We start from the raw sequence: 27,987 nt of genomic DNA on the forward strand, positions 1-27,987 counted from the left end.
TCTGCTTCGTGCGACCAACATGACGACCCACGACGTAAACAATAAACGCGATAGCACAGATGGCCTTGCAGATGGCGCGGCGGATCGTAGCTCGTAGCGGCGAAGTAGCTGAATGCTTTATTAACGTAAAAATAATGGAAGTGAGCGTCATTTTAAAATGGCGTTTAGCTGTAAGATGATGTGCGTCAACTTTGTTCTCTACAAAAGGAACTCTCACGTGGTAAGGGTTGAGCAATCCCTGGGAGCCCTGGACCCGAAACCCAAATTACTCTTTTTCGCCGTTCGCTGGCAGCACCGTCCATGTTCCGGCAATCTTCAAAATATTTATACGTAAAAAATATGCCGAATTGAGATGTAATGATTTCTGTGTCTTATCAAACAACGATGTTGTGCACGACAGTGGGCAAAAATATGGGAGTTATTTTTCACTTTTCGGCCCCTTTAAATTTAAGAGGTACACGCGCCCTCACATGCGGTACATGCAACGGATAGCGCGCAGCGATTTAGGCCTACCCGTCGGTGGTTCCCCCTTCTACGATATATTAACAGCCCCAGGAAGCTACGCTGTACGATAAATATAACAAATACCTTTATTCGAAAATTACATCCATTTCAGAGGTGATGTTTGTCCATCCCGAGCGTGCATTGTCATGACTCATGATGCACAAACGCTGAACACACGAGGCACAACGTATATGGATGAACGCTGACCACTTCATCTCTCCTTCACTATTGCGGCTGCTCTGTGGTCACGCTTCTTTATCTTTTTCACACCTTTGGATTGCTGTTCTTCCCCAACTTCCGTTTCTTCCGCAGAACGTAACACCAACCTCAGACTCACCCGTTTACGACATCGCCTGGACGTAACCTAGGAGAAATACCCAATGTAAAAAAAATCCAACAACCGAAATAAATTACCTGAAAAACATGCCTACTTGTTTGTATAATCCTGGTATAAAGTGCAATCTAGGCTTCTCTAATTTACGCATCAACGTTCGTGTATGAAGCGCAAAGTTCGTTGTCTCCGTCAATCAGTCGTTGTATCCAGTCTGCCGGTGATCAGGACCACTGGGAATCAGAGCGAAGATGAACGAAAATGCGTCGTGCGGACGAATAATTACTTCATAGATATAATACGCACCTTAAATGACTCCAATCTTGAAAGTGTCGAACGAGTTTCTTCAAAGACGAAGCACCGACTCGTCCTCGCTCCCCGACGTTTCAAAACAAACTGATTTGCCAGCGGTTGCAAGAAACGCATTCTTCCCGAACATGCGATCCCTCACGGTCACGGGGTCTAGTTATTGCACTTATTTGATAGAATGATAGTGCTGACCCATTATGGCACTGCTGCATAGGGGAATTTATTGACTGGTATTCGGAATCACGCAGAATATTTTTGCTGCGCATGGAGATTGTGAGAAGGCTGTCGTACTCATGCGCCGCAAACACGCGGTACACATGAGGTACAGCTGCTGGACCGCGCTTAAGAGGTACCTAGCCGGTACTGATGGGTCTCGGAGCCCTTGTACCGCTTGAATTTCGCAGTGGTCGCAAACTGCACCTGCTGGTTGGGAACTGTGCCTCATGTGTACCGCTTGGCCCAGGTGCGGGTCCTCTTTCATGCGGTACGTATCGGGTGCCGGATTTAGAGTGTAGGGAAACATTTATTCCACGTTCTTTTTAAAGTAACTGTAACGAAATAAGTTGCTTTAACGTGGTAACTGGCTGTAGCTGTAACTGCATTAAAAAAAAAAAGACATTGTAACATTAATACTCTAGGCAGACGGCAAACCAAAGGCCGCTGGCAGAACGGCCGTTACTTCAGCTGTAGTCCAACCATTATTTCGAATAACATCGTTCTTTGCACTGATTTGTTGAAAGTGGGAGACGTACATATTTTTTGTGACAATTATGTAGCTCCTAGTTACGACAAAAGCCTGCTCTTTTGAATAAGTCAGAGCAGAGAGCGAAGTCTTTCGAAATAATGGTAGGATTACAGGTGTAGTAAAGGCCGTTCCGCTAACGGCCTTAGGTTTGTCGTGTGACAAGGGTATAACTCAGTTACTATTTCTGCAAGCTATTTGTAATTTTAACTTCCGTCTTCTAGTAATTTACCCATGACTGATAGCTGGAAAAAAAGAAAAATGAATTCCACGTTAAGTGCTATGTGGCATACAAAGGTGATAATATACTAAGTCTCTCAATGAGAAATCCTCTAGACAAGGCAGAAACAATGATGGCGGATTAATACCGAATAGTGATCCCAGTTATATATGGCCATGGAAAGTCTCGGTTGCAGAATATGGCAAGGTTCTCGATGCCATCCACTTGGTAAGTCTGGAACCTCCGAGCCGTACGACGAAGGCATTGTAGATGGGACAATATCAACTCTGCTATCCCAATGTGTCGCCAGAACAGTGTAGAAGACTTGCTGAGGACAGAGTCAGGGGGGTTTCATGCTGGCACCACAGATTGTTAAGGACCTATTTTTTTATTCTTCTTTCAGTTACTCGTCTGTAGCTGGCTCTGTTTTGTGAAGTTAGACCAAAGTTTGCACTATATTTTGTACTATGATTTGTAAGGACGGGGTTGCTAACTCTGGTACCTCAGAGACGTGTGACGAAGGCATTCTATAGGTGGCACAGTTTCAACTCTGGTACGCGTAGTTGTCGCCGAACACTATAGACGCCGCCGAAGACTTGCTGAAGGAAGTGTCATGTCTTATCCACGTTGCCGCATCTGACTTTCTAGCATGTCCTTTGTTCTTTTCGCACCTGCTTCTCTAGAGTTGGCTGTGCCTCCTGGAACTAATCCAAAGATTGCGTCATGTTTTCCGGGTTTGTAGAAACGTGGGTGCCAGCTCTGGTTACCACCGGGACGTATGTTAAGGCGTTGCAGATGGGTCAATGACAACTGTGGTATACTTTGGTCACCAGAACAGCGTAGAAGCCGCCAAAGACATGCTGAAGGCAGTATCAGGTCCTGTCCATGTTGTCGCCGCATGCTTTGTAGCAGCTGTTCTTTACTGTTCTCGCAGATAGTCCTCTCGAACTGGCTTTGTCTGCTTAAGCTAGTGTAAAGTTCGCACCGTATTTTCGTCGTTTGTAGAAACGTAGTTGATAGCTCTGGCACCCCCAGAACGTATGACAAGGTATTGTAGCTTGGACAATATGAACTCTGGTATCCTTATTTGTCACCAGAATAACGTAAGAGTTGCCTAAGACTTGCTGAAGACAGTGTTATATCGTAACCATCTTGTCGCCATATATTTTTTAACATCTGTTCTTCACTGTTCTCGAAGCTACTCTTCTACAGGTGGACCAGTTTTCTGAAGCTAGTGCAAAATTTGCACCCTATTTTCTAAATTTGTAGAAACGTAGTTGATAGGTTTTTCACGTCCTAGACAAGGTATTGTAGCTTGTACAATATCAACTCTGGTATCCTTATTTGTCACCAGAACAGTATAAGAACTGCCGAAGACGTGTTGAAGGCAGTGTCAGGTCGTGTCCGTGTTGTTGCTACATATTTTCTTAGCATCTTGCACTTTATTTTTCTCGAAGCTGCTGCTCTCGAGCTGGTTGTGTAGTCCAGTGTTTGCACGTATTTTCCGAATCTGTAGAAACGTAGTTGATAGTTCTGGTACCTCCACGGCGTATGACAAGGTATTGTAGATTGGACAATATCAGCTCTGGTAGCTTTATTTGTCATCCGAACAATGTAGAAGCCGTCGAAGACTTTGTGCGAGCAGAGTCATGTTGTATCCGTACTATCGCATCAATTTTTTTTTCAGCAGGAGTTCGTGGTCATTTTCTTAGCTAACTCGTCTAGAAGTCTGAAGCTTGTGTAGATCGTGTAGATGCACATACTGCATCGTGGTAGGTTGCGGCTGAAGTCGTTGAAACTGTCTTTGCTCCTTTTTTGTAAACTCAGGCAAATAGCATATGCACCTGAAGGTGTAGGAGATCGGATTTCAGAACAATGGCAGCCGTGAATGCAGGATGGCTCGTGTGAGCCAGAGCCTGCAATTCGTCTCCGGATTCCAGGAGCGCCGTGTGGAGGCTGCAGGTTGGATTTTCGCTTCCTGGCTACCATGTAGAAGATCGGAGGGTGATAAGATGAAGTTGTGGGAGGGTGACTACGTGAGATGGAACGATCACAAGGCAGCCAACCAGCGAACGACTATCGGACGTAGATGTCGGCGAGTGCGAGGATACGGGCAGCAGTTGCGTCATCTGCCTTAAACAAAAGGCGGCGGGTGTAATCAACGGCTGCCATGCGGTGCCTGAGGAAGACGTGGGCAACTAGGCCACGAACTCGTTTCTCGACGGCTTCGTCGTGATGGTCGCACAGCAGCAGAGAGCGGAGGATCCTCGCTACGTCCATCGAGTCGAGGTGTTTAGAGTAGCTGCGAAGAAGCTTTGCTATTAGCTCCAGGCAGCCATCACAGATGCCCGGCAGGCGCCTTCCGACGTTCGTCGTCAGGAGGACGACAAGCTCCTGGAGGCAACGCTCTGATCGAGAGAATTGCCGCAGGTTTTACCGGATTTCCGGAAAGACATCCGGAGCTCCCCTTTCCAGGTTCCATGCTATGGCCTCGAGAATGCCTAGCAAGACGCTCTGGTGGAGTTGGCGGCGGCGAAAAACACGCGAGAAAAATCTCATTCTGGACAGTACCAGAGTGAGCAGAGATGTAAATCGTTTTTTAAGGTAAAGTGAACCCATCACTTTATCATCGTTCCTTCTGTAACTGTCGTTCACTGACTTCAACGTCTTGAGTCACTGCTCGAAGTATAGAACATGTATTAACAAACACATACAAAGATATGTGTTAATGGAGACATACTAAATAAGACGAGAGATTAAAACAGTTAAACCGCTGTAGTGTAACGGCTATTTTATTTGAACCCAGAGGGAAGTAAATTACTCAGATAAATGACATGGCTTGCACCGCCATCGGACGGAGAAAGAGTGAACAATGACAACGCCCATTGACTGTTTCCAACGTAGAGAACACCAAGCGATGGTATCGTCGAACCAAGAAAGTGAGTCCTGTTTCGGTAGCATTGTTCTGGTGACAAATACGGATACAAGAGTTGATATTGTCCCAGCTTACAATGTCTTCGTCGTACGTCTCGGAGGCTCCCGACCTACAAAGTGGATGACATCGAGAACCTTTCCATATTCTGCAACCAGGACTTTCCATGGGCATATATAACTGGGATCACTATTCCTCTTTATCGACATCTTTGTTTCTCCCTTGGCTAGTGCCTTCCCCATTTAGAGACTTATCTTGTCACCTTTCTGTGCCATACACTATCAGCTAACGTGGAATTCTTTCTTTTTTGGCCCAACTATCAATCGTAAATTATTAAAAGACAGAATTTAAAATTACAATTAGCTGGCAGAAATAGTAACTGAGTTATACTCTGGTGAGACGGCAAACCTAAGGCCGTTAGCAAAACGGCCGTTACTTCACTTGTAGTCCAATAAGTACTTCGAATGACTTTGCTCTTTGCCGTTATTTGGTCAAAAGAGCAGGCGTACTCCTTTTGTCGCAATTACGGGCTGCATAATTGTCACAAAAAAGGTGTCTCCCATTTTTGAACAAATCAGGACAAAGAACGATGTTATTCGAAATAATGGTTGGACTACAGCTGAAGTAGACGGTACAGGTGAAGTAAACGGTAGGAACAACTTATTTATTTAGACATCGTAAACTGTGTAGTCCATAGACTTTCGTCGTGCATGAGACTGTACTTTTTCAGGTTACTTGAAGAAGTGCAGTCTCGTGCATTGTAAATAAATAAGTTGTCCCAACCGTTTAATATCATTCTTCGCTATATGAGGACAAGAAACGGCAAATGCATGTGTGTCAATGGGAGGGGCAGCAATATCAGGCCCCTTTTTTACACATGCATACAAATGGTGTAGCATGAATTTTGCTTCGGTGAAGAAATCAACTTCGACTTCCGCACGAAAAACATGTGCTTCGTACCTCATGTGACAGTGTCAGCAGTACTACTGAGAGTTGTAATCGGAAGAAACATGTGCATTATGCAAATAAGTCATATTTTGCTGGTCACACAGAACATTATTTTCAAGATTGTGCTCGTTGAGAAGGACGATAATCACGATCTGGGCTGCTCCACCGCAGAAAGGTAACATCAGCCATCCTGCCGTCACCATGAAAATCCAACTCGTGAAAACTGATTTTTCGTGCACGAAAACTCTGTGTGTGCGGTGTTATATGGAAAAAGGGGATATGTCGTGCTCCTGGGTTTTGTTCAATTTCTGCTAAATCACACACACACACAGAAACGACGCTAACGGGACATGCATGTAGAGTAGCCAGACGCATATATGTTACACATTTTGCATTGCGTTGCTCGAGGAAACTTACCTGCAATAACTTTACCATATATTAACCTGCAGTTTTCTCGGTGAGAATTGTTTTTACTTATCCCCTTATTGCATACAGATGCTCAATTACTCTTTTTGAAATGCAGTTAGAGGTGCAGCCAGTTACTACGTTTAAGCACCTTAGTCAGTTAAGATTACTTTCAAAAGAAGGAGTCCTGAATAAATGTGTCCCTCGAGCACGTCCCAGCATGACGTTTTACTGAACTGATCAAGTGGATGAACATATATCCTACTCCACCTTTCAGCACCACCACCACCACCATGAGCGCCAAGAGCGTGTGCGAAGTCACGGTACGCCAAAGGTCGAACATGTCTCAACTTCCTCTTACCGTGCCATAAAAGGTACCACGAGGTCACAACGGCGAAGAAATGGCGCGATTTGTGGTGCCAGTCAGCGGCTGCGGTGCGCCGTCTGCGAGTGTATGATAGTAGTGAGTAGTACAGTCTGAGGCAGACTTTGACGTGGAGCTGTAATGTGACCACCGAGCTCCGCCCGTATGTCCTGGTAAGTATTTACGTCCTCTGTTTTACTATAGCAGCAGGAAGGATTAAAATTATTGGGGCGAGCGCCATGGTAATATCTGTACCGATATGCGCTTCCAATCGCATTTCTTGAGAGCAAGTCTGATTCTTTTTTGCCTGGGGCATGGCCGATCGGGTTAAGGCGTCCCGCGCGTTGGCGGCAGCCAAGGTCGTGCTGAAGACTGGGAGGTGGTGGGATGACTACTCAGTACTGACAAGACATAGATGTTCTGCATTTCTCTTTCCAGTACGCATTCCTTCAGTGGTATGCGTCGTTTTCTGCCAGCTTTTGCATTCCCTGTCTCGTTCTTTTTTTCTTTTTTGTGCTCCAGAGTATTTTGCACCTCAAAATGGGAAGGTAGCGAGTGTTGCTTCCCTGAGCGAAGCTGCTACTACTTTTAAAATTATTGCTGAACCTTTTACTGGGCACTATATGTGCCTGACAGTAGTGAATGATCCTGGCCGCTGGTCTTCTTTGAAAGGACGCGTAGGAACTTTCGTTGTATCCTCATTGGTGCTTCTCATCAATGGCTTGGCAAAAAAAAAAAGAAAAAAGAAACAAGTGTTGGGATGGGTTCTATGCGGACTTTACATGTGAAGGAGGGTTTTCCTTGATTTCCCTCTCCTGAAACGGGATTAGACCCCCGAGCCACCCCTTTCTGGATGCGCCACTACTTCGCATTATCTCTTACGTTATTGTGACAGAGGCTATGACAACATATGTATAATTACCCTAAACGTGGAAACCTCCACAAATATGGACCTTCCAGCGCCCATCGTGCGGGCTTTACCCTCCGATCACTACATGTCATCACACATATCCCCCCATCGCTTCATCTTTTTTTTATTCCGTGTAAGAACTGCGAAGCAAATGCAAATATTGAATACCCAATAGCCAAGGATTGAAACCCGGCTTCGTGGCGTTGGAACTGTAATCCTGGTTGTAGCCCTATTGAAAAATCCTACAAACTTTCTTACAAGATTAGAGCTTTCTTTGAGGAATTCTCACAGAGGTTGTGGATTCCTACAGACATTCTTACAGGGAACATATTTTCTCACACAAAATCGTTTAAATGAACTTCTGGTGGTGCATCTTAAAAGGAATTTCAAGGATGGTTTTTGTGAGAAGAGATGCAGAACTCCGTAAGATCTCTCGCGGCAAGATCTGTAAGAGAACTCTTTCTCATAAAATTTCTCACAGCAACCCCATCTGAGTCATGTGACAGACTGGCGCCGTGTTTCTCTCTCTACTAAAGCTCTTTACTGTGCTTCAGACTCTCGGGCTGGCCCCGTGCATCAACGAAAGATGATCTAGTAGACCACGGCGTTCGTGGTGTTCGTGGTTTGACCGTTTGGCGCCGCCATTCAAACCCATGTAGTGAACGGTGCAGGAGTGTGCTGCGAATACTCAATGTGCGTCAACGTAAACTACATCGAAAACGGCATGGAAGCGATACTTCACGCAAGTTTATCACGGAATCTGCGACAACGACATAGGAAGGCCTCAACAGGAACATTAAACTGGCGTTTTGGTATGCAGAGGGCGGCAGCGTGGCTGGAACAGGGCAGGAGTAAAAATGCGTGGAGGTGAGCTCAGTTATCTCATTCGACATGGTGACTGCTCCTCAGGAGTACGCATTTCTAGAGGGCATTGCATTTGTGTAATTGAGTACAAGCTCCTTGTAGAGGTTTACAGCTTTATCTACTTTTGTGCAGAAACCGAGAGTGACCTTATTGCGACTGGAAGAAAATATACTCATACCTCGTGTTTTGAAGTGCGAAAAGTTCTTTCAGTAGACCATTTGCTCCCATTGTTTCGACTGGCCGCCGAATCCGTCCATGCATCGCGTCAACTGTAGTCAGTTACTGTATTGCGTGAGGTGTTCGGTCTAACGTCCAAATTTTTAAATTATTGAGGTATATAAACGGTAAGGGTACGTTTATATCGGAAGTACTGTACTGAAGCTTCCAAAATGGCGTATTTAGAATATTGTTGATCTCCCGCTAGAGAAAATTATATATCCACCAGCAAACCATCAAATATCGTATTTGTTTACCAGTGTAATATCTTCCACTTCTCTTCATTTTTTGGTAGGAGTGGGAGATTGGGAAAGTACGTCAAACACTTACGAATTATACAGAATGACATTTCTTGTCTTGCAATTTATGTGCTGTGCATGCTTTTATGAATTCATACTGTATTTGTTTAGGTCTTGCTCGATTGTGTATTTGTATTGCATTTCTTTTTTCAACTTTCTTGCTCTGCAAGTCAAATTATGCTTTATGCTCTTTGAAAATCGCGTTTGTATGGTGACCCAAAATGCATGCCTAATCTGGATGCATGACTATCTTCATTTGTAGACGATTTTTTTTAATGTTTTTACGGAATTAAGACTACACAGATTATCACAAATTGTCACAGAACATCATTTCTTTACTGTCTTCTGCAAATCTTATAAGAATATTTGGACTGAGTCTTGTGAGAAACAAGCTATAAGAATGTCTATGAGAAACTCTTAAGAGAAACTTTATGAGTTCTCATAGAGATCCGGTGAGAAATTCCATGAGAAAACCCGTAAGAATTTGGGCAATAATCCCACAGAATTTCTCTCAGGATGCTGTGAGATGTTTCTTGTGAGAATTCCGGTAGGATTTTTAATAGGGCGTAGCTCTTGTTTTGTAGGGTGTAGTCTTCGGTTTCTTTGTTTTCTTCGGTGTCCTCGGTGCCTTCAGCTTTTCCGTATTCGCCTTTTCCTTCTTTTCCTCCTTCTTTTTGGGTGCGGGAGCCGGTGCGCATTCACCGCGTATGCATATCTGAAGCGACAGACAAGAACGTTACTTGTGCACTATTTGAGCTACTCTACCAATGTTACGAAATAAAGCGACCTTTAAGACATTTCACGCGCACAAAACCATTTATTGAAAGGCTTCCGCAAACGAGGAACAGACTACACCGAGCGCGTTGGCTAGAGTCGCCACTAACGTGCCCTATGAGACGACCCCACGGCCGCGGCATTCCTTTTCTCAGGGTCGCGCCATCATTGGTTCATACTGAGTGACGTTCGCTCTTCTTCTTCTTCCTTTTTTTTTTTTGTAGAGGGAATTTCGGGCTACTCTATACGTCTGCTCTTGTCACGTGTTTCATCGAATAACATAGAAAATGCAGGAAGTGTTAGTTCAGAAGACGTTCAGGCATCCGCAGTACGGTGGACCTTGAAGGGCTGTGACACTGTGAGTGCTGTCAAAAATACTCCTCATGACAGTAACTCGTAAGAATGCACCAGACTCCTGCGGCTAATGCATTGACCGTTAAGTGTTAACTATTTCAGCTGCTTGAAATTGAATGCCCGTCGTGCATAATTCTCGCGGAAGCGACGACGAACACCGAATAAAATATGACGGTGATTTCCACAGAGTGCACGCATCGCGAGACCACACAATTTGCTTGACTTTGGTGAAGCAAATCGTTCAGTACTCCGCGAAAACCACTGTCCTATCAATTGCAAGTTCCGGGGTTGGCTTTGGTGGCGCTGATATGTGAAAAATGGGGACGCAGGGAAGGCGGTCACAAAAGATTACTTGATGGTTTGCATTAGGTCTTCTCAAGAAATCGCTTGCTTTTAATTCCGATACCTCGCTAGCCTGAAGCTGAGGAGGACGCTACAAAGGCTACTGGGAGCTGAGGCAATTAAACATACATGAGAATGAACACAAGACATACGGCCCTGACAACGCCAAGTTACATTCTTCAACGGCAATTGGCCACACAATGACGATCTAATATATGGCTTCAACAGTGGGATTTGCACCACAGCTTCGTACTTCCGGTCGAAGGTGATAATACAGTTTCGCCCATGCTATATGAGGTACCCTCTCAGAGGTAATGTGCTGAGGGTAAGTGCATGCCCCTGCGCTTCCTGGTGTGGCTCAATGTGCTGATGTCTACTGGACGTGAGTTGTCTAACCATAAATCGGAGAACTTGACGGACTTCCGCTGATTACACGAAGCTACAGTAGCTATATAAGTGTCGCATGCGTTCGAGTATGTTGGCCCCGACTAACAGCCTGTGTACAGGTTCTTAAGAACAACTGGTAGAATGAGTCAAGAAAGTGGGCGTGCAGTGCAAGAGGACAGGAGGGTGCAGGAAATTTGCATTCGACGCAATACTAAAGGTCGTTCTGGTGGAAATGAAGGACGACACTGTCATTGCGTTCTTCAGAGTCTTTCATACACGTTACGCATCCATGCGGTTAACATCAGCTATACATCGCACCTACAAAGACACAATTTACTTTTGCCGTCCTTTGTGCTCGGCGCTACTTGGTAAGAATGTGTTACATACATTACTGGGGTGTGCTATCGCATTACGCTTGAGATGTGGATTCTGCAACATTCGTAAGTGAAAACAGCAAACATCTGATGCGTTAAGTAGGCACTCGCGAGCGCGAGTGTTCGGACATCACTCACTTAAGCTGGATTCACACATGCGTTTTTTGAACGCGTTTCACGTTCGCGGCGCCGCGAAACGCGAGGCACGGAGCGTTTCCAGCCGCTTTTCGAGAACCGCTCCGTGCTGCAGCTTCGGAGGGAAGAAACGCGAACGCTTTTCGTCCAGCCAATCGGAGCGCTCGGAGTGGTGGAGGTTGCTTCCTTTTGGCGCCGGCGGACAATGGCGGGCCTCCCGATACCGCGCTGGGATCTTTTATCATTTGTGTGTGTGTTTGGTGCTACCACATCAGTAAATTCCTTGTCACCAATAGTTGTTTGGTGTCTGTGCTGTCAACGATGAGCTGGGAATTTGCGCAAACCACGGATTCGACAAAAATAAATACGACTTGTGTGTGACCGTGTGTTGGTCGTCGGTATAGGTAAACATGTGTCTCACTTCTTCTGCCGTTCTTTCTCTGCTATTGTGTCACGTCTGTCGTTCCAACGATTAATGATTCCAGCTGAAATACTTAACGGTAATTATAAAATGGATAACATGCTTCACAATGTAAGTTTTGAGGAAGAGAGCTGGAAGGGGGTGTCGGTACGATCTTGACGTAGAAACAACAACGAAGCGCGTTTTCAGAATGGCGGCTCGGCTATGTGTGACAGGCCCCTCTCGGCGGCGCCGCGAACGCTGAGGCGGCGGCACTTTTTGAAACGCATGTGTGAATGAGCCTTTAATGCAACGCAAGCGCTACTCGCGCACCCGGGAGTGCGTGACTCTGAACTGCTTTTCATACTCCCGTTTCATTTAGGCTCGTGGAATCAAACCACAAGAGCCCGTGTTATTCACATGTTGCGTGAAGTACTTCCTGTTGAGGGGCGCAGGGACAACCTTCAAAGTACATGCTCGAAAGCAAAATACGGACTATCTGTCTTTCCCTATGCTCCGATTTCGGTAAACTGTAATATTTTGATAACTTTTATCATGCTTTTTATTAGTCGGCAACTTCCACTCGGATATCGACGATTATTCCCGGGAAATGCAGTTCTGTAATGCAGAGATCTTTACGCCATGCTGCCATCTTCACAGTAAACAGCTTATGTGAGGCCTGCTATAAATTTCCACCTCTTCTATTTCATTTCCTGTTACAGGGATAAGTCTTGAGAGCTGCAGCCATCTCTTCCAACATTACTATGGCTTCGGACTAAGCCAACGTGTCCTACGTCTGTGCACCGCATGAGCAAACAAAAAGAAGCGGCATCAGCGAGTGAGCACTGTACACAGTAAATCATTTTGCACCTTTATTCGCTGAAAACAGGTGTACGTTTATGAAAACACCATTTTCTATCCCGCAGATTGAAGCAAAAGGTGTAACAAGAGCATCATTAAAGATATAACATCGACATACCCCATATTTTATCCCATGGCGATCATGAAGAGTGTAAAAAGAGGTGTCGAAAAAGGTGTTTACGTTCTATACGCACTTTTTACGCCCCATTTGAACTCGGAATATGGTGCTGAAATTATATTGTTTTGACAACTCCGCTCATTAGGTAGGCTCACAGTATAAACGATAACTTGAGTTATAAACACAATATTTGATAAGGACGCATGTGAGGAAGTTAGCTGATATCTTTGACTCTTGCAGGCGCACGTCTTAATTGCAAAGGTACATTCCCGCCGTCGTTACAGACGAGTTCTGCCGCAAGCTTAAAGGAGCAGTCTAGAGGCGCACAACTTTGTGTCTGTTTTTGGTCGGTATGGAATGTTAGGAGGCCGAAAATAGTTTTGCCACACTTAGTGCAACCGTAGCGAAATTGGGACCCTGCAACAGCCCCTTGAACCTCCCGTGCGCGAAACACTTTCCTTCACCTTCACGATAGACGCGTGATGAGCGCCGCCACGCGCGTCACTATGTGACGTAGTGGTAGGGACGTTCCTCATTGGACATGATCGAGGTGAGCCACCGCGCAGGCCGGAGCGACTGCTACCCCTTCGGAGACGCCATGTGTTCTTCGGCTGCGTGATGTGCGAAATGGAGGGCTTGCAGGCTGTCAACGACACAACCACGATTTTTGGGGCCGCAGACTCCACGGGAAGAAAGAGTAGTACAGCCCGAAATTAACTGTGTCTTGTACAGCGAAACCCCAGTGCTTCCCTACAGTGTGCAGCCGCTCTGACCGTTTTCACCACAGAGTTAGTCAGTTGGTTCAGTGGTTAACAGGTGGCGCCACAATACCGCCGTCATCACTTGCTTTCTGCTACTGTGAGTTCTGATATTGCACAGAAGCCACGGATATATTACCCTTGTGATTGCAACCTTATTGTGTCTGGATATATATGCTGGGTTGTTTTTTTAAAAAAAAATGTGATATCAATCATATAAAGGATAGAAGTCAACAAGAAACACCTCGCAGTGTTCGTAGCAGACGGTTTTTCATACCAACGAATGAGGGCGCTCTCTACCACAGACCACTTAGCGTGGGTGATTTGAGAGAGTGCGTGGGCGATTTTGCAAATTAATTGCGCCGCGGTGAAACAAGTTTGGACAAAAATATTTTGGGAAAATGCTTTTCACATACTTCTTTACAAGATGCCAGCAGTCCTTTGCGATGATAGATACCACTTTAATGCTCCTTTAACGAACGTACCCCATGAAATTGTATTTCACTATAATGTATGGTATTTCCAATATAGGCTCCCGAGACCGCCCGGGTTCATTGCTGGCATCGTCTGAAGATCGCAGCATCTAACGCCGCTCATTTCACGAGCACGACCGGCGTTGCGATGCTGCGATCCTCACCTCTTCCCTTACTGTGTTCCACTGTGCTATTTCTATCCCCCTCTCTGTCTTTTTTTTCTTTTTTAGCTCACTCACTCACTCACTCACTCACTCACTCACAGTGTTGGTAGGACTATGAGGGTGCCTGTGACGCGCTGCGGTTTAAGTTATGCGTTGGAAGCATGGCTAGAACTGTGCTGTGTCCAGGGTGGTTGCCATACAAGCAAAAACGTTGGTCTGCATGGCTCGGCATGCTGCCGCGGGAAATAGCATCACGTTATATAGTTATTCGAGAGGGAGTATTTGACAGAAAACTCTTCATTCTAAGGGTTGTTTTCAACAGAACACTCCCCTTTTAAAGGGACTATGAAATGATTTTTCATCAAAAAGAAAACCTTTTTCCGAGTCCAGAACTAAAATTTTAGCTTTATCATGCGAGGAGTATTCTCGGAAGCGAATTTAAACGGAGCGGCGAAGGGAGGACAGCTGGCGCCGCGCCGTGGCGAGCTCCCGAGTGGAGACACAGCGGGCAACTTGACGGGAACACGGCCGGCTCGGCAACACGTCTTCGTGACGTGTTGCCGAACCCAAGGATCCCGCCAGGAACATGCGCCGTAGGATCCCGCGCATGCGTTCATCGAGAGTGGAAATCTCCATGACGGCAGCTTTCGCGCGATGGTCGCATCCTGTGGTTTTCGTCGACATGCCGAGACGATGTCGGATAGTTGGTTGCCCCAATTTGCGTCAATATTCGCCTGGTAACCAATGTTTCATGCTTATCAGTGACGAGACGGACAGCTTTTGATGCCACAAAGCAATCGGACCGCCGGAGTGGAAAGACGATGTGGTGCCATCAACTCGTGTTTGTAGCTCGTGTTTGTAGCGGACATTTGCGGGATCGAATTCACGAAGGGTACGCTGAATCTCTTCAACGTACTGGATAACGATCTCCGTGTCGTCTGAATCAAGGTGTAGCACCATCACAATACCTGTCCACACCGGAGAAAGAACATCCACGGCGCAAAGGTGTGAGCATTTTCGTTATTGGGGCTAACAAAGGTCTCTCAGTCCGTGTGGTTCAAATGCTATCATAGATTTAGGGATTGTGTGAATGAGTTAATCCTCATCTGCTTGACTCTGACTTGGCCGCCGCTTACGGCACAGAGAGAGTAAAAAAAAAGAAAATAGAAGTTACGGAATAAATTTCCCAAACTCAGGCGGTGCACTGTTGATAAAAGTACACTTCGGTTAGCATGAATTTAGAAACCATACTTCAACAGAATATTTATGTAATATGTTGAACATACGTATCCGTTTTTTTCTCTTCACTCAACTGCTTTCATGTTCACAGGTGACTTCCTCAGCGGAGCCTGAAACCACTTGTGAGACAGAATGATCATTGTAACCCACTATTCAGAGCAGACAAATGCTGTGCACCCTCTTTCCAGATTCCTCTTTAATGCAGTGTCTTGCCTACCATTCGGGCCCTGTATATTGTTCACAAGATTTCTTTTAACCTTTTTTGTTATCTGATTTACAGTTCGCTTTATCATGTGCACAAATATGATATTGAGGGGGGACATTTTCTTGTTTACACTTCTTATCTTATAATCACTGCTCAGTTAGATTACATCATTTGCATTCACCGGAACTGCGGTTGTGTACTGTGTTATTTTCTTTTCTCAAATCAGGGCAGCCCATGTGTATGGCAGCTGAAGCCTTTCACCAGGGTAACATGCCAGGACAACTCCAGCAAGTGCTCTGCAGGTCACCTCTAAATTAAAGGAACCTACATTTGATGCAATAGGTCCTCATCAGATTTTGTTCCTGCTACAACTCTGCGCTTTGTTTCACATTACCAAAAACATGACCCTACCAACCATTATCATACCGGTGATGTACTGCTGCGTTCAACCAGTTCAACTTGCTCTGGGCATCCTGCAAGGCCGTGCAGCCACTTCAGCCCTTATTTGCTGGTAACACTGGTGCCAATACAGTTGTTAGATGAGCTGTGTGACAGTGTAAAATAGAACATATCCTGTGTTCTGTTAAAAATAAAAATTATGCATGTATAGCATATAATGGGTATGTGTAGATGTTAGGTCTTAGTTATTGTACTATTTGAGCTAAATGCCGACATTTCAGCTGGTTGAGGTGATGCCCTCGTCCTTGACGCACATACAAGTGTGCCCACACCTACGGAGGAGCCTGCATAGCGAGGACTCTGTCCCGGTGGCAAATGGAACAGTTCTTTCTCAAAGAAAGCAGATTTTCGCCAAAAGACCAAGAAGCAGTTTACTTGAAATAGTACGAACTACTTGTCGGTTTTCTAAATGCAAGATACTGGGCATGCTACGTCAGTACTGGGGGTTTTTGCTTCTTTCCAGTTACTCAACTGGTGACTCCAAGCTTACGTAACACAATAAGAAAAGAGGGCAACCAAGCAGGTGAACTGGTGTCGTGAGATTGTGTCCCCCAGTCTTAGGGTTATGGATGTATTACACAGTATTGGAAACCTGGTTGAACAATAAATTTGTTAAACGACAAACACTTAGCAGGAATAAATACGATGTGCGGAATACTCTTACACAATACGCTACAGCTGAGTTTTTGTAGTCATGATAGTTGGCAACGTTAAATGTTCAGATTTACGACGTGCTCAACATTGAACACAGAATACGTGGCGTGCTCATAAATAAATTCTGTCACGAATCATAATCTACCGCCTGAAGGCGCGAAGCTCCTTTGGATAATAACAGTAATGACGTAATGACTTGAACCAAAGTAAAACAAAACATTAGACCATTAGGTCACCCAGTCTTTTACGATAATTCGTGCTAAACAAATCGAGCAACAAAGGGGGCATCTTCCAAATATCACAGTCTCACTTCACAACGCACTTCCTTTGTTGTCGGATTGCCAACATGTACACATAACTGCAACTGACGTGAACATAACTGCAACGCCAAGCAACCACCAGGCACTTTTCATTGGTGACGGCGATACAACCAATACATGTTACGGTGAATCGCTAGAGGCCCACGTAACTCATCAGCAAAACTCTCAAGCCACGGAGGGGCGTGAGTTTCTTGTTGTGAACGACCGCAGAGCAGACGACGAATATATTCGATGAAAAAGTACAGCTCACATGTCATACTTGCCAGCTCAACTGTAGCAAACGATTCACACGCAAAAACCTGTTCATTATAGCGTGTTATCCGAACGCCTCCAACCAAGAAAATGTAACGCTTCAACTTCAACCCTCAGACGCGAGCAGAGAACTTGTGACCTTCTATGTGCCACTGGGCAGCGGCAGCCACACCGCGGGCTCGCAGCATTACTTGCCATTGTCCAACGCCAGTGACGTAATGGGGAACAGAAGTGCGGTCCGTACAGTTACACCATCGGCGGGAGAACGTGCGCAGGAGAGGAGGAACCCAGAAGAGACATTTCGAGCGCGCGCTCCTCGCAGAGTGGAGCGATTTCGTCCAGAAACATTTGTGGCACATTAGTTTCTCTGCGGGAAGAACAGTTTCCAGCGAAAAAAAGTATGGGGGTTCGGGAAATTTCATAGTCCCTTTAAGGGTGTTCTTGTTTTTAAACAACAACTTTAAGAGTGTTTTATCGGGAATACACCTAATTAAAGGGTGTTTCAGAAAACACCCACATTTCATGTTGTAAAAAAGGAGTGCGCCACGGGACAAGCGTGCGCTTCAAAACGGTGTAAAATGATCTACTGTGCAGCCATCCAAAGTTGCTCTACACCTCTTTGTAGCCGCTCAGGGTGTATCATACCCCCGATCTCAGTGCACCAAAAGAAGGGCGCCTACTTAATGCACCCAATGTGAACTCCGATACAACTCCCAACATACTGCCTACTGCACAGAGTCAAGCTGTAGGAGTGTCATTAATGTAGTTTTGTTCGTCCACTTACCATGTTATCTCCCTCACAGGGTGTCCCGTCCAGGCCGGCCGCCAACCCAGTGTAATATGGCCACCCAGGAGGTGCGGGGGTCCGGCACGGTACTTTACACCCAAAGCGTGGTTTATTCTGCGGTAAAAAAATCATTGGTAGTACCTATAATAAGTGACCGGCAAGAGTATCCAGCCAATAAATAACTGTGAGGGACACCGTACCACGCCCATCAAAAAGAAAAAAAGAAAGGAAGCCGGTATGGCCGCATTGCTAGCGGTCACGTTTCCATCAGGAATGGTCAGAACCAGGAATGTGCCAACCGAATCCACGAATCCTAGGCAGGGGTTCGAAATTCGCCAATCCGAATCCCTAGTGCCCAAAACGGCGAATCGAATCTTTCGAATCCACCAATCACGTTTGTTCCTTTCTATTTCAAATTAGCGCCTCCGGAGTCCGCCGAAAGCCTTATTGGCCGACGCGTATCTTCTTGTTTGTTTGCTTACATTCCTCTAGACTGAAAGAGTTCAGGCTGGAACTGTGACATTACAAGTTCAAAAATAATATGCTTTTGCTTTTGATTGTTGCTTTAGCTTTATGGAAATAATTCAGGCTCGAGAATTTATGTATTTCTTGTAGTCGTTGAACAATATGTTAAATAAATGAACTATGTGGGTATATTTTCTCCCGAAACGGAACTATTATGTTCTTGTATTTTTTTCTTTAAACAAATGTATCATATTCTGCTTTAAACACTCATTCAAAATACTCATTCAGTGTGACACTGATGATGTCCGTCGCAAGACGGACGAAACGTCTGAGTAAGCCTTGTTAGTTATGTTAAGTCGGAGACCTTTTTGTCTATAAACACTTTTCAGTTGAAGTTTTTTTTTCTTAGCTTTTTAAGCTGTTTTTAAAGAAAATATTCGAGATTCGTAAGTTTCGTGTATTCGCAGAACCTTCCTGGATTCGGATCGTAAAATTCTGGATTCGTCCCATCTCTAGTCAGAACCGTGGTGCACTGTACTTGGTCTTGATGAACTGAAAAAGAACGACATCACTACGGATGCTCGGTGTCTTTAAAAGGACAGCGAAACTATTCTTCGACGTTTTTGTCCAACAGAAGTGCAATTGCGTGCTTTAATTCCGTGTTAGTGCCGCGAAGCAACTGCGGCGATGAGGACGCGCACGGGCCTGGACTGGCGGAGGGAGGATGGCAGGAAGGTGTGGTGGACGGCGGCTTAGTATGTATCGTAGGAACAATGCAGATCTGGGACGGCCGTCGGAAAACCCAGGGGAACATCAGAAAACATTGCTGGTGCCAGGATTCGAACCCGCGTCACCTCCCAGTCTCCTCGAGGAAGGCGATTATCCTAGACACTACGCCGGCGTTAGTTGGATGAGGGAAATGTTCCTCAACATACAGAGGAAGTTTCAAGCACCGGCAAATAAACCGATTCGTTAGCAGGTAACTTAGACTGTTTCGCTAACTTGCGGGGAGCAGTTACGCCTGGCGACGCGACACACAGAGCCGTGGCAGGAGTGTCGTGCGGCGAAACTTGACTGTGTCACCGTTGTGCCCGTTCACGTCATGCACGATGTCGCCACGCACTCAATGCTCATGATTAGCTGACGCATGTTCATGGGTCGTGTTCAAGGTATTTATCTGAATGCTACCCAGTATTGATTTAATCAGACCCCCTGGACCCCATAACACCTCCCAAATGTTCAGTGACACCCCCTAACTTTTTCACCGCTGTGCCCTCTACGGGGGGGGGGGGGGGGGGGGCGTTGCGATTTGAGCTTGAGAAACATGACGGTAATGATACGTTAAGCTGTAATGACGGAACTGTGATAATGACCCCCACCGCAATTTTTGCCGGTCTCCCTTCAGATTCTGGATGAACCACTGTTATTCAATCGAGTTCAATGAGGTCTTCGAAGCATTTTCGATGGGACAATCTAACAGGGTTAAAGGAGCTTCGGTGCTGCGTCACAAGTTATTCCGGATTAATTTACCATGCAATTACGTGCATCGATGTGAACATGCTTCCGAAGTGTCACAGCAAAGGTGGTATTACAGGCGTGGAAAACCGACACCGCAAATACCGCAACTCAGGCGGGTCTGACGTCAGGGCTGCCATCTCCGCTATGGAGGAAACGCTCAGAGGCTACGTGCTTACTACTACCAACGGGAATGGCGATGCTCTGATGTCAGAGCATGATGAGTGCGCGTGTTCAATAGTTCACATCTGTCAAATACAACCCGTGAAAAATACTTTTTTTTGTTTGTTTCGTGTTAGCGCCACGCAACAGTTGTAACTACATGACCGGGCGTACAGATGTAGGCATATGCTGAGACAACTACACTAAGTGGTGGGGACAGCGGGTTAATATGCATTCTGGGCCGACTTCAGGGGAACTGTGCAGACATTCGTCTGGAGAGACAGCCGGAAAACCGCGGGAAAACTGCAGGCAGCATAGCCGGTGCGTGGGTCTTCGAACGTACCAAAGCAGCACAACGTCTAGGCCCAATATTTTTCTAATATTGGCAACGCCGGCCCAATATCGGTCCAAGATTGGACCAATATTGTTACCTCTATTGCCAGTACTGGAACAATATTGGGACAAGATGTTGTGCTATTTCGGCTCCCAGTCTCGGCGTCGAAAACGCCCACTCTAACCAATATGGCACGGGAGCCGGTGCTGTTTACAGTTACAACGTGGAAGTCGTCATTGTTCTGAAATTTTGACAAAGCCTAGAAGGGGCGGATGGGGTTGCTTGAAAGAAAGGTTACGTGAGGAATGCCTGGCGAGCGCATATAGGAACTTCGTCGGACCAGTTACTACCATATATAGCAGGTGTACAGCCGCGACGGGGAATGTATACGGGACTCATTGAACTCAGCGACGTGTTGTACGCGAAGGCATCTAACTGCGCAGGCAATCCTAATTTATAAAATTCATTTGTTTATGCAAATAGAGAAACAAATATTTAAATCTTGATAACCATGAAGCACTGTGCTGCCTGTTTTCTGAACACATTCCTGCAAGCCAGTGCCACTGTAGAGATCCCGACAAGAGTTTACGGAACACCAGAGCGACGTATTTCTTCATCTCAGCGACGCCCTAGCGGCGAACGGGAGTGGACACACTTACTCAGAGTTGCGTCGAGTACCCGCAGAGTGGTTAAAGTTACTTTTCAAAAGTAACTAAGTTACAGCTACAGATACTCAGCTTCAAAAATAATTAACTTACAGTTGAAGTTACTGACACGAAAAAATACTGATATACAGTTATAAATACATTGGAAAAGTATGCGAGTAGTATGGTGGAGTTACTTTCTGAAACTCTGTACGCAGACCATGTCTTTCGCCTTTGGCTCATAATAGGTGTCACTCTAGAGCCACTTAGGCATCCCTTCTTGGGTAATCGTACGTAATTGCATGCAAAACATTGAAAGGAACGCTTACACTTGGGGTAACCGAGACAGGGACAGGTGAGACGCTTAGAAACTTCGTCTTCGGCTCACAGCGGAGACATTTCAGCTGAAGGCTGCCAAGAGAGTGGCGAGGAACAAGGAATTTGCGGGTGCGAGGGCGTGAGCACGTGCAGCAAGGCCGAGGAGGAGTGGAGCTCGTGCCTAGTGTCGGCTAGGGAGCCTCGACGGGTTTCTGCTGCTTCTCACGCGCATGGAGGATCCCTAGTGACGGCGCACCCTTCGCGCCACCTCCTGCTTGGCGACGGTGTTTCGTCGTTTTTACTCAAAAAATACTCAAAAAGACAGATACAAGTTACTGAAAAAGTTATTAAGTTACAGTTAGAAGTGCCCGTTCGAAAATGTACCTGATATTTCCTCAAGATACACAAAAAATATCTAAGTACACGTACTCAGATACTTTTACTAAGTTACTTAACTACCCTGAGTACCCGGTCACATGTTTGTAAGTATATCTGCCCCTGTTTGCAGCAACTGTGCCACTCAGATGACTATATACAGCACTCTAATGTTCCGTAAAGTTTTGTCGGGGCATGTACGTCTATATTTTCGTTATTGGTGGAAATATGTGGGAATAAGTGCTTACCTTGTCGAAAATGAATTCCTTATTGACGTAGCGAAACGCTTTCCTACACAGCTCATCCAAAGACATATTTGTGCCAGGCAGGTACTCTGTTGCTGGCCTTGCGTACCCGGTGTTGTTCGTGTGCAGACATGCACGATCGGGTAGGCTGTTAACGTCAACACAATTCGTTACAGAACAGCCCACATGTATCCCTTTAGGTGGAAAAGACTTCATCAGCAACTTCGTAAGCTCGATGCATGTCTAGGGAGACTTCCTCACGCGTACAAAGGTTAATTGTCTTTATCACCTAGAGGGTGAGTATATATTATGGTTCACTGCACATTTCGATGACGCTGCGAAAAATGCAAGAGACGTTCTATTTCACCTCAAGCTTCGCAGAGGCGACAACTATTTTGTCTGACTTTTTATTACAGGCGCTATTGCCGTGTACAAATGAAACTAAAAAGGGATAAAAACTTGGCTGTTTGGTCGTACATTTTAAAAGCGATAACAGTCCACCCAGTGCAGAGGACACAAAAAGGACGAGACGAACACGAAGAGCACTGACTGACAAACTCAATTTTAATCTGCCAAGCACGCGCTTATGTACAACATCCAAAGCAGCACAATGTACTGAAGGTCGAATACAATAGGGGCGGACGGTATGTGTCTTATCAATGTTCTCGAGTTATACGCGTCTGTTCAAGGCCTTCCATCTACCCGTCCACCCCTAATGAACTCGACTTTCAGTACATTGTGCTGCTTGGGACTGCACGCACGGCCTACAGTGGGAGCCAAAGACAGACACAATGACTTAGAACGTTCTCATTACACCAAAGCAAGCAACCCCTCCCCCGACAACCTGTTCTTTTAGCTTTCAATGAACTGCTGGATTTTATCACTTAACAACACAGAAACCACACTAGTAGGGCTATTACATGCTTGTTTTATGGGTAAATCCTCTTGATACAGCAGAACCTTTAACTTACCTTTCCTTTTTGTCTGCCTTTTTTTCGTAATAAACATATCCCCCTAACTTACTACTTTGAAACAAAACATTTCCTGTACTGTGGCTGGCATCCAGAACACGTCCTTAAATGATCCGCCAGCTTACCATATTCCTTTCCCCTATAAGGGGTACATTTGCACAGCGTTTTGTTTCACGTATGTACTGCAGATCACATGACAAAGGAACTGAATAAAAAAAACGACATTACAGACTACGACAGCATCCATGTGTTTTACATATTCATATTGAAGTGTTAGCGTGGTTTTTATCGCCCATTCATGCCCCTATGCATTTCAATAGCCTATCTCACCCAAAATTGTTCATCACCCTTCCTGTGTCTGCTTCAGTTTCATATCACCACACCAAGACGGCGCTGCTACCAGCACAGCGTACGCCACATCATAGCGTTGGAGGTCAGCGTAGCTGGAGTGGTCTATGTTGTGTGAAGGCGACGCAAACTTCGGAGCAGATCAAGCACTATGCGCAGAAGACGGGGACGCGTATGGAACTGAACTCCGTCTGTGTGTCGCGCCACCCCTGTGCGGTGACATTGTGGTGAGGCGGACAGTCCCTTTAAATCCGAACAAGAATCCACGAAATATCGCCCACTCATACGAGTGCGCTATTTCACTCAAAAACACACCATTAATCTTTGTCTCAGCCTGACACTAGAACACGCAGCAGCAACATAGCCCTTAAAGACGTGAACGGGATGTGTACGACGAGCGTGTCCTCGCCTGGAATAATCAGAGTTGTTCTCCTACATGTCCACATCGAAGTACGTTTAGCACTGCATATAAGGGTTAACTCACACGATGCCGCTTTTCCGGCAACTTCACTTCAGCAACGGTTGCGAGTAATTGAAGTTGCAGATAGTAAGCTCCTTTCACACCGCAAGGGTGTCTGCCAATGTATTGCCCCACAGACGAAAGCCTGCTGAGCGAACGCAATGCTTTCTGGACAGATACTGGTCACACGTCACAGTGCACGTGGCCTTAAAGAAGGCCGCGCCCGTAATTGCTGGCCAAATCGCTTGTTAAGAAAGCAGCTACTGTTTCTGTGCATCGTTTTGGACATCCATCGGTCTCGGTCATTATTTTTATCAAATAACCTTGCATAAAACGCGCAGTTACGTACATGAGGCCTAGTACTGCTCACCACTCCAAAGAGGCAGTGATGATCCAGCATTATGACACACTCAGTCAGTGCGATCTACTTAAATTGCAATGTCACGGAAGAAGCACCGTATAGCTTACTCTGAATAAGTCCCTTAATCACTTGGCTTTATGTCGACGGGAATACGTCGTCAAGCGGTAGAACGATATGTAAACCAAACTACGTGACCTCAATATGACGTGTAACCAGGACAAAATGGCGGCTCTGTGAACGGCACCCCGCTTGAGGGTAGTTACAAAAATAGCGAGTTTATGTCACCCCTGTGTTTGACACGATGATGAAGTCACAACATCTTAGCGTTCGTGAGATTATGGGAGAAAGTGTCATCACCGTCATCACACTTGTCCAAGAGCATCAAGACAAGAACCGAAAATACTGTTAGCAGTTTGCAATGAAGCATTTAAGAACACAATCTCGTGAAATAGTTTCCATGAACCACCAAGGAACTACTGTCCTCGTAGCTCGCGCCCTGATATGCTGCGGAACTTGCGTCTCGGAAGTGACGCCACGACAACCCAGACATTGCCATTGGGCGGTCTCGGAGGAGCAGCGTAGTGATAGACAGGTTCCGGCTGAATATTGCGAGGAAGAATCGCTCGATGGCTCGATTCGTCCTGCAAGTCTTGCAACCGGGTTGTGCAACCCTGCTCACACGGCACAGCTGAGTTGCGAGTTGCGCCGTACGGATAGATGCCAACTGTGCTTTTTTTCTTTCTTGATTTACAACCAAAGTAGGCCAGTACAAACTTGAACCAAGAAATCCCGCCTCACGGTGCAATGAAATCAAGACAACATCGTGGCAACGTCATCGGTATGGCGAGAAGAAAACGACGCAATTACACCGCCTTAACGTAGCAGCATAACAATTTACTTTAACAGATGCTTCGTCCCTATGCAGGAGACATCATCAGTGTGGGCACACACACGAAAATGGCACATGCGTGACATGTCTGACACGATGTGACAAAGTGTCATTGTCTTGTGTGTGTCCAAACAGACGATGTCTCCTGCATAGGAGGAAGGAATGTCTGTTAAAGTAAATCATTATGTTGTTAAGCCGGTCTGATTGTATCGCTTTTTTCTTGTTATGCCTGGTCCCGGCCTGTGAAATATTTTTGCATTTGTACGTTATTGGGAGTTGGTTAATACATATACTTACTTAGCGACATGCTTAATCTGTCTCGCACAGCACTTAGAGAAGTGGAACTCGTTGGTGCTGTTCTGTACATAGCTCATGATGTAACCATCCCCCCATGGGCACTCCTCGGCACCGGGGTGGTTCTTGACGCTGCCGTCTGGACCATTGCCATCATGAACGCATCCCAAGCTGCATAACATGCCTTAAAATAAGTTGTGTTTGCCATTCCAGGTGTCACTGAGCCTTCCACTACCACGTTGCAATAAGCATGACGAACTAGCACTGGGAACGGGACAGAGAGAAGAGACGACAGGACAGGCTAAGGGAGCATGCTGCTACCCTGAGGGGTACCCCGTCTGGTCACTTCTCGGTGCATTGTAACACGTGTGGCTGTTCTCCAAGATTCCCGGAGACGAGGATAAAAGGCCGTTCTTGTGACCAGCGTACCAGAGAAATAATAGAGGCATTCGAAATAAGGAAAAATGAGCAACATTGTGTGAGTCATGCTTCTACCACTTTGTTTGATAATGGAGTAAAATTCCTAAAGATGTGGGACAAGGAAAAGGATGACGAGTATGCGGATGACGCATTAACCATCCGAGTGTAATATTTAAAGACGGTACTATGTTGCCAATAAATTATTTTGTTGCAAGTCTACCACCTGACCTGTCGTCTCTTCGCTTTGTCCCGTTCCCAGTGCTAGTTAGTCATGCAAGATCAACACCAACACGCCCGGTTTTTCACTTCGTTGCAATAAGCATCGTGCTGCAGACACACCACTCAAGTAGTCAGTACGGCGCGATTGCTTTGAGGTACTCCATAAAGGAAGGGAAGTTTCTGAATTTGTTTTTTCAGAAGCGATAACGAACGGTGCTGAACAGTTTTTCAGTTTGGAAATTCCTGTTTCGTATTGGGACGGAACTATCCATACTTACAGTGGGAATTATTGGTCTCGAAGGTATAATCGATGCACGACACCGGAATTTGTCGTCGAAAGTGAAGTCAACCGGTGCCGTTCAGTGGTGGACAAAGTACCAGGAAACTGTACTTATATCAAGGTACCAACCACCTGGCATCATTGGTAGTTACGGCTCAAAATATTGCACTGCAAATGCACAAAAGTATAGCGCAAAGAACCTGACAAACTACTTCAAAGCACTCGTAAAATACGTTTTTGTTTTTGTTGCTCCACCTCTCGCCGTCCGGTGGTGACAAAAAGTGTGAGCGAAGTATCCATCCCATTGGTATTTGGTCCTTTCCACACACTACACGCCGATGCCGATATACATACTTCACGTACTCTGTATTCGTAGACGCACGCAATTATGGTAAAAGAACCACCGCAACGTACCATCGCCAAACAGATGCCGATTTCAGAACGTTTATTTTCCTGTTTGATATCCTAGAATGAATAGTAGCGAACAAGTATATAGTACGTCGCTCTATCGAGAGCAGAGGAATTTTTTTTCCTTTTTTTTTTGCAGCGAATCAGCCATACTGGGGTTGTGAAGTCACAGGACTGAAGTGGCAGCCTTGGGAGGGGGTGGGGGGGGGGGCATATATTTATTCAAAGGATAGGTGTGCCAGACCAAGGTCGGCATGCTATTCCATTAGAGACGACGAAAAATAAATAAAAGGAAAAGGAGAAAGAGGTAAAAACATGAGACTCCATAGAAAAAGGAAGAAAACAAAGACAAAAAGAAAGACCAAAAAATAAAAATAAAACAGAAAATAAAAAGAAAGAAATAAGAGAAAAAGAAAAATAAAGAAAGAAGAAAGTCACAAGAAAAAAAAATCAAGAAAGAAAAAGAGAAGGTGAGACTCCTGGAGCGCGCAGCGCAGAGCTTGCCCGGCCAGTGCAACTTCAGAAAGTGCAATAAAGGACTCGTGTCAGCGTGGACGTGGAATCCTGAGGCCTGCAGCTGCGGAAGCGTTTCTTACAAGTCAGTTGCGTTGTATTCGGAACTTTCATGAGCAGAAATATTTTTGATGCACCCTTTCACGAAATGCAAGCGGTTAAGTAATACAGCTCGAGAACCCTTTCCGTCCTGGCTTGAAGATTGTGAGGTTCACGATTCAATGCAGCGTTGCCCACTCATGCATCATCGGGGAATCTGAGTAAATCGTTCTCACTGGAATTCGGGAAAGATTTTTTGGTGCTCTCTCCCCACAATAAATACAAGTAATTTCTTTATTTCGTTTGAACCCTCCTCGTGCAAAGGATTGGGTACCGTTTTAGTTTAAATAGCGGTTAATAAGTTTAAGTCTAAGCAAATAGTTTAATAATGATCCACGGTGACTTTAAACACAATTACTCTCATGGTAGGGGACAGAGAGACACGGAACAAGAAGAACGGCCAAAAAATTCTCAGAACCACCGTCCACCCGTACCATGACTCTGTACCAGCTTGCCTGCAGCCTCTCCTTTCTTTCTATAATTACTTTGACGTAAAAAAAAAAGAAGAAAGAAGAGAAAGACATTAAGAGTGGTGCATGGAAAACTCATCGTAAACATATTTCACGT

At 45.5% G+C, this 27,987-nt stretch overlaps 1 protein-coding gene across 1 annotated transcript in view; it reads right to left on the reverse strand.

The window, feature by feature from the left end:
* Window positions 1-7,870: 7,870 nt before the first annotated feature.
* The window catches only part of LOC135365908 (venom metalloproteinase antarease TserMP_A-like), a 63,720-nt gene continuing 43,603 nt past the window's right edge, over window positions 7,871-27,987 (reverse strand). The window contains exons 11-14 of the mRNA XM_064598576.1: window positions 25,485-25,652; window positions 22,162-22,306; window positions 18,098-18,214; window positions 7,871-9,759 (exon numbers count right to left, since the gene is read on the reverse strand). Coding sequence (XP_064454646.1) covers window positions 9,601-9,759; window positions 18,098-18,214; window positions 22,162-22,306; window positions 25,485-25,652 — 589 coding nt within the window. The 3' untranslated portion in view covers window positions 7,871-9,600. The remainder of the gene's footprint in view (window positions 9,760-18,097; window positions 18,215-22,161; window positions 22,307-25,484; window positions 25,653-27,987) is intronic.

The sequence above is a fragment of the Ornithodoros turicata genome, chromosome 8 (genome assembly GCF_037126465.1).
Source record: "Ornithodoros turicata isolate Travis chromosome 8, ASM3712646v1, whole genome shotgun sequence".
Lineage (NCBI taxonomy): Eukaryota > Metazoa > Arthropoda > Arachnida > Ixodida > Argasidae > Ornithodoros > Ornithodoros turicata.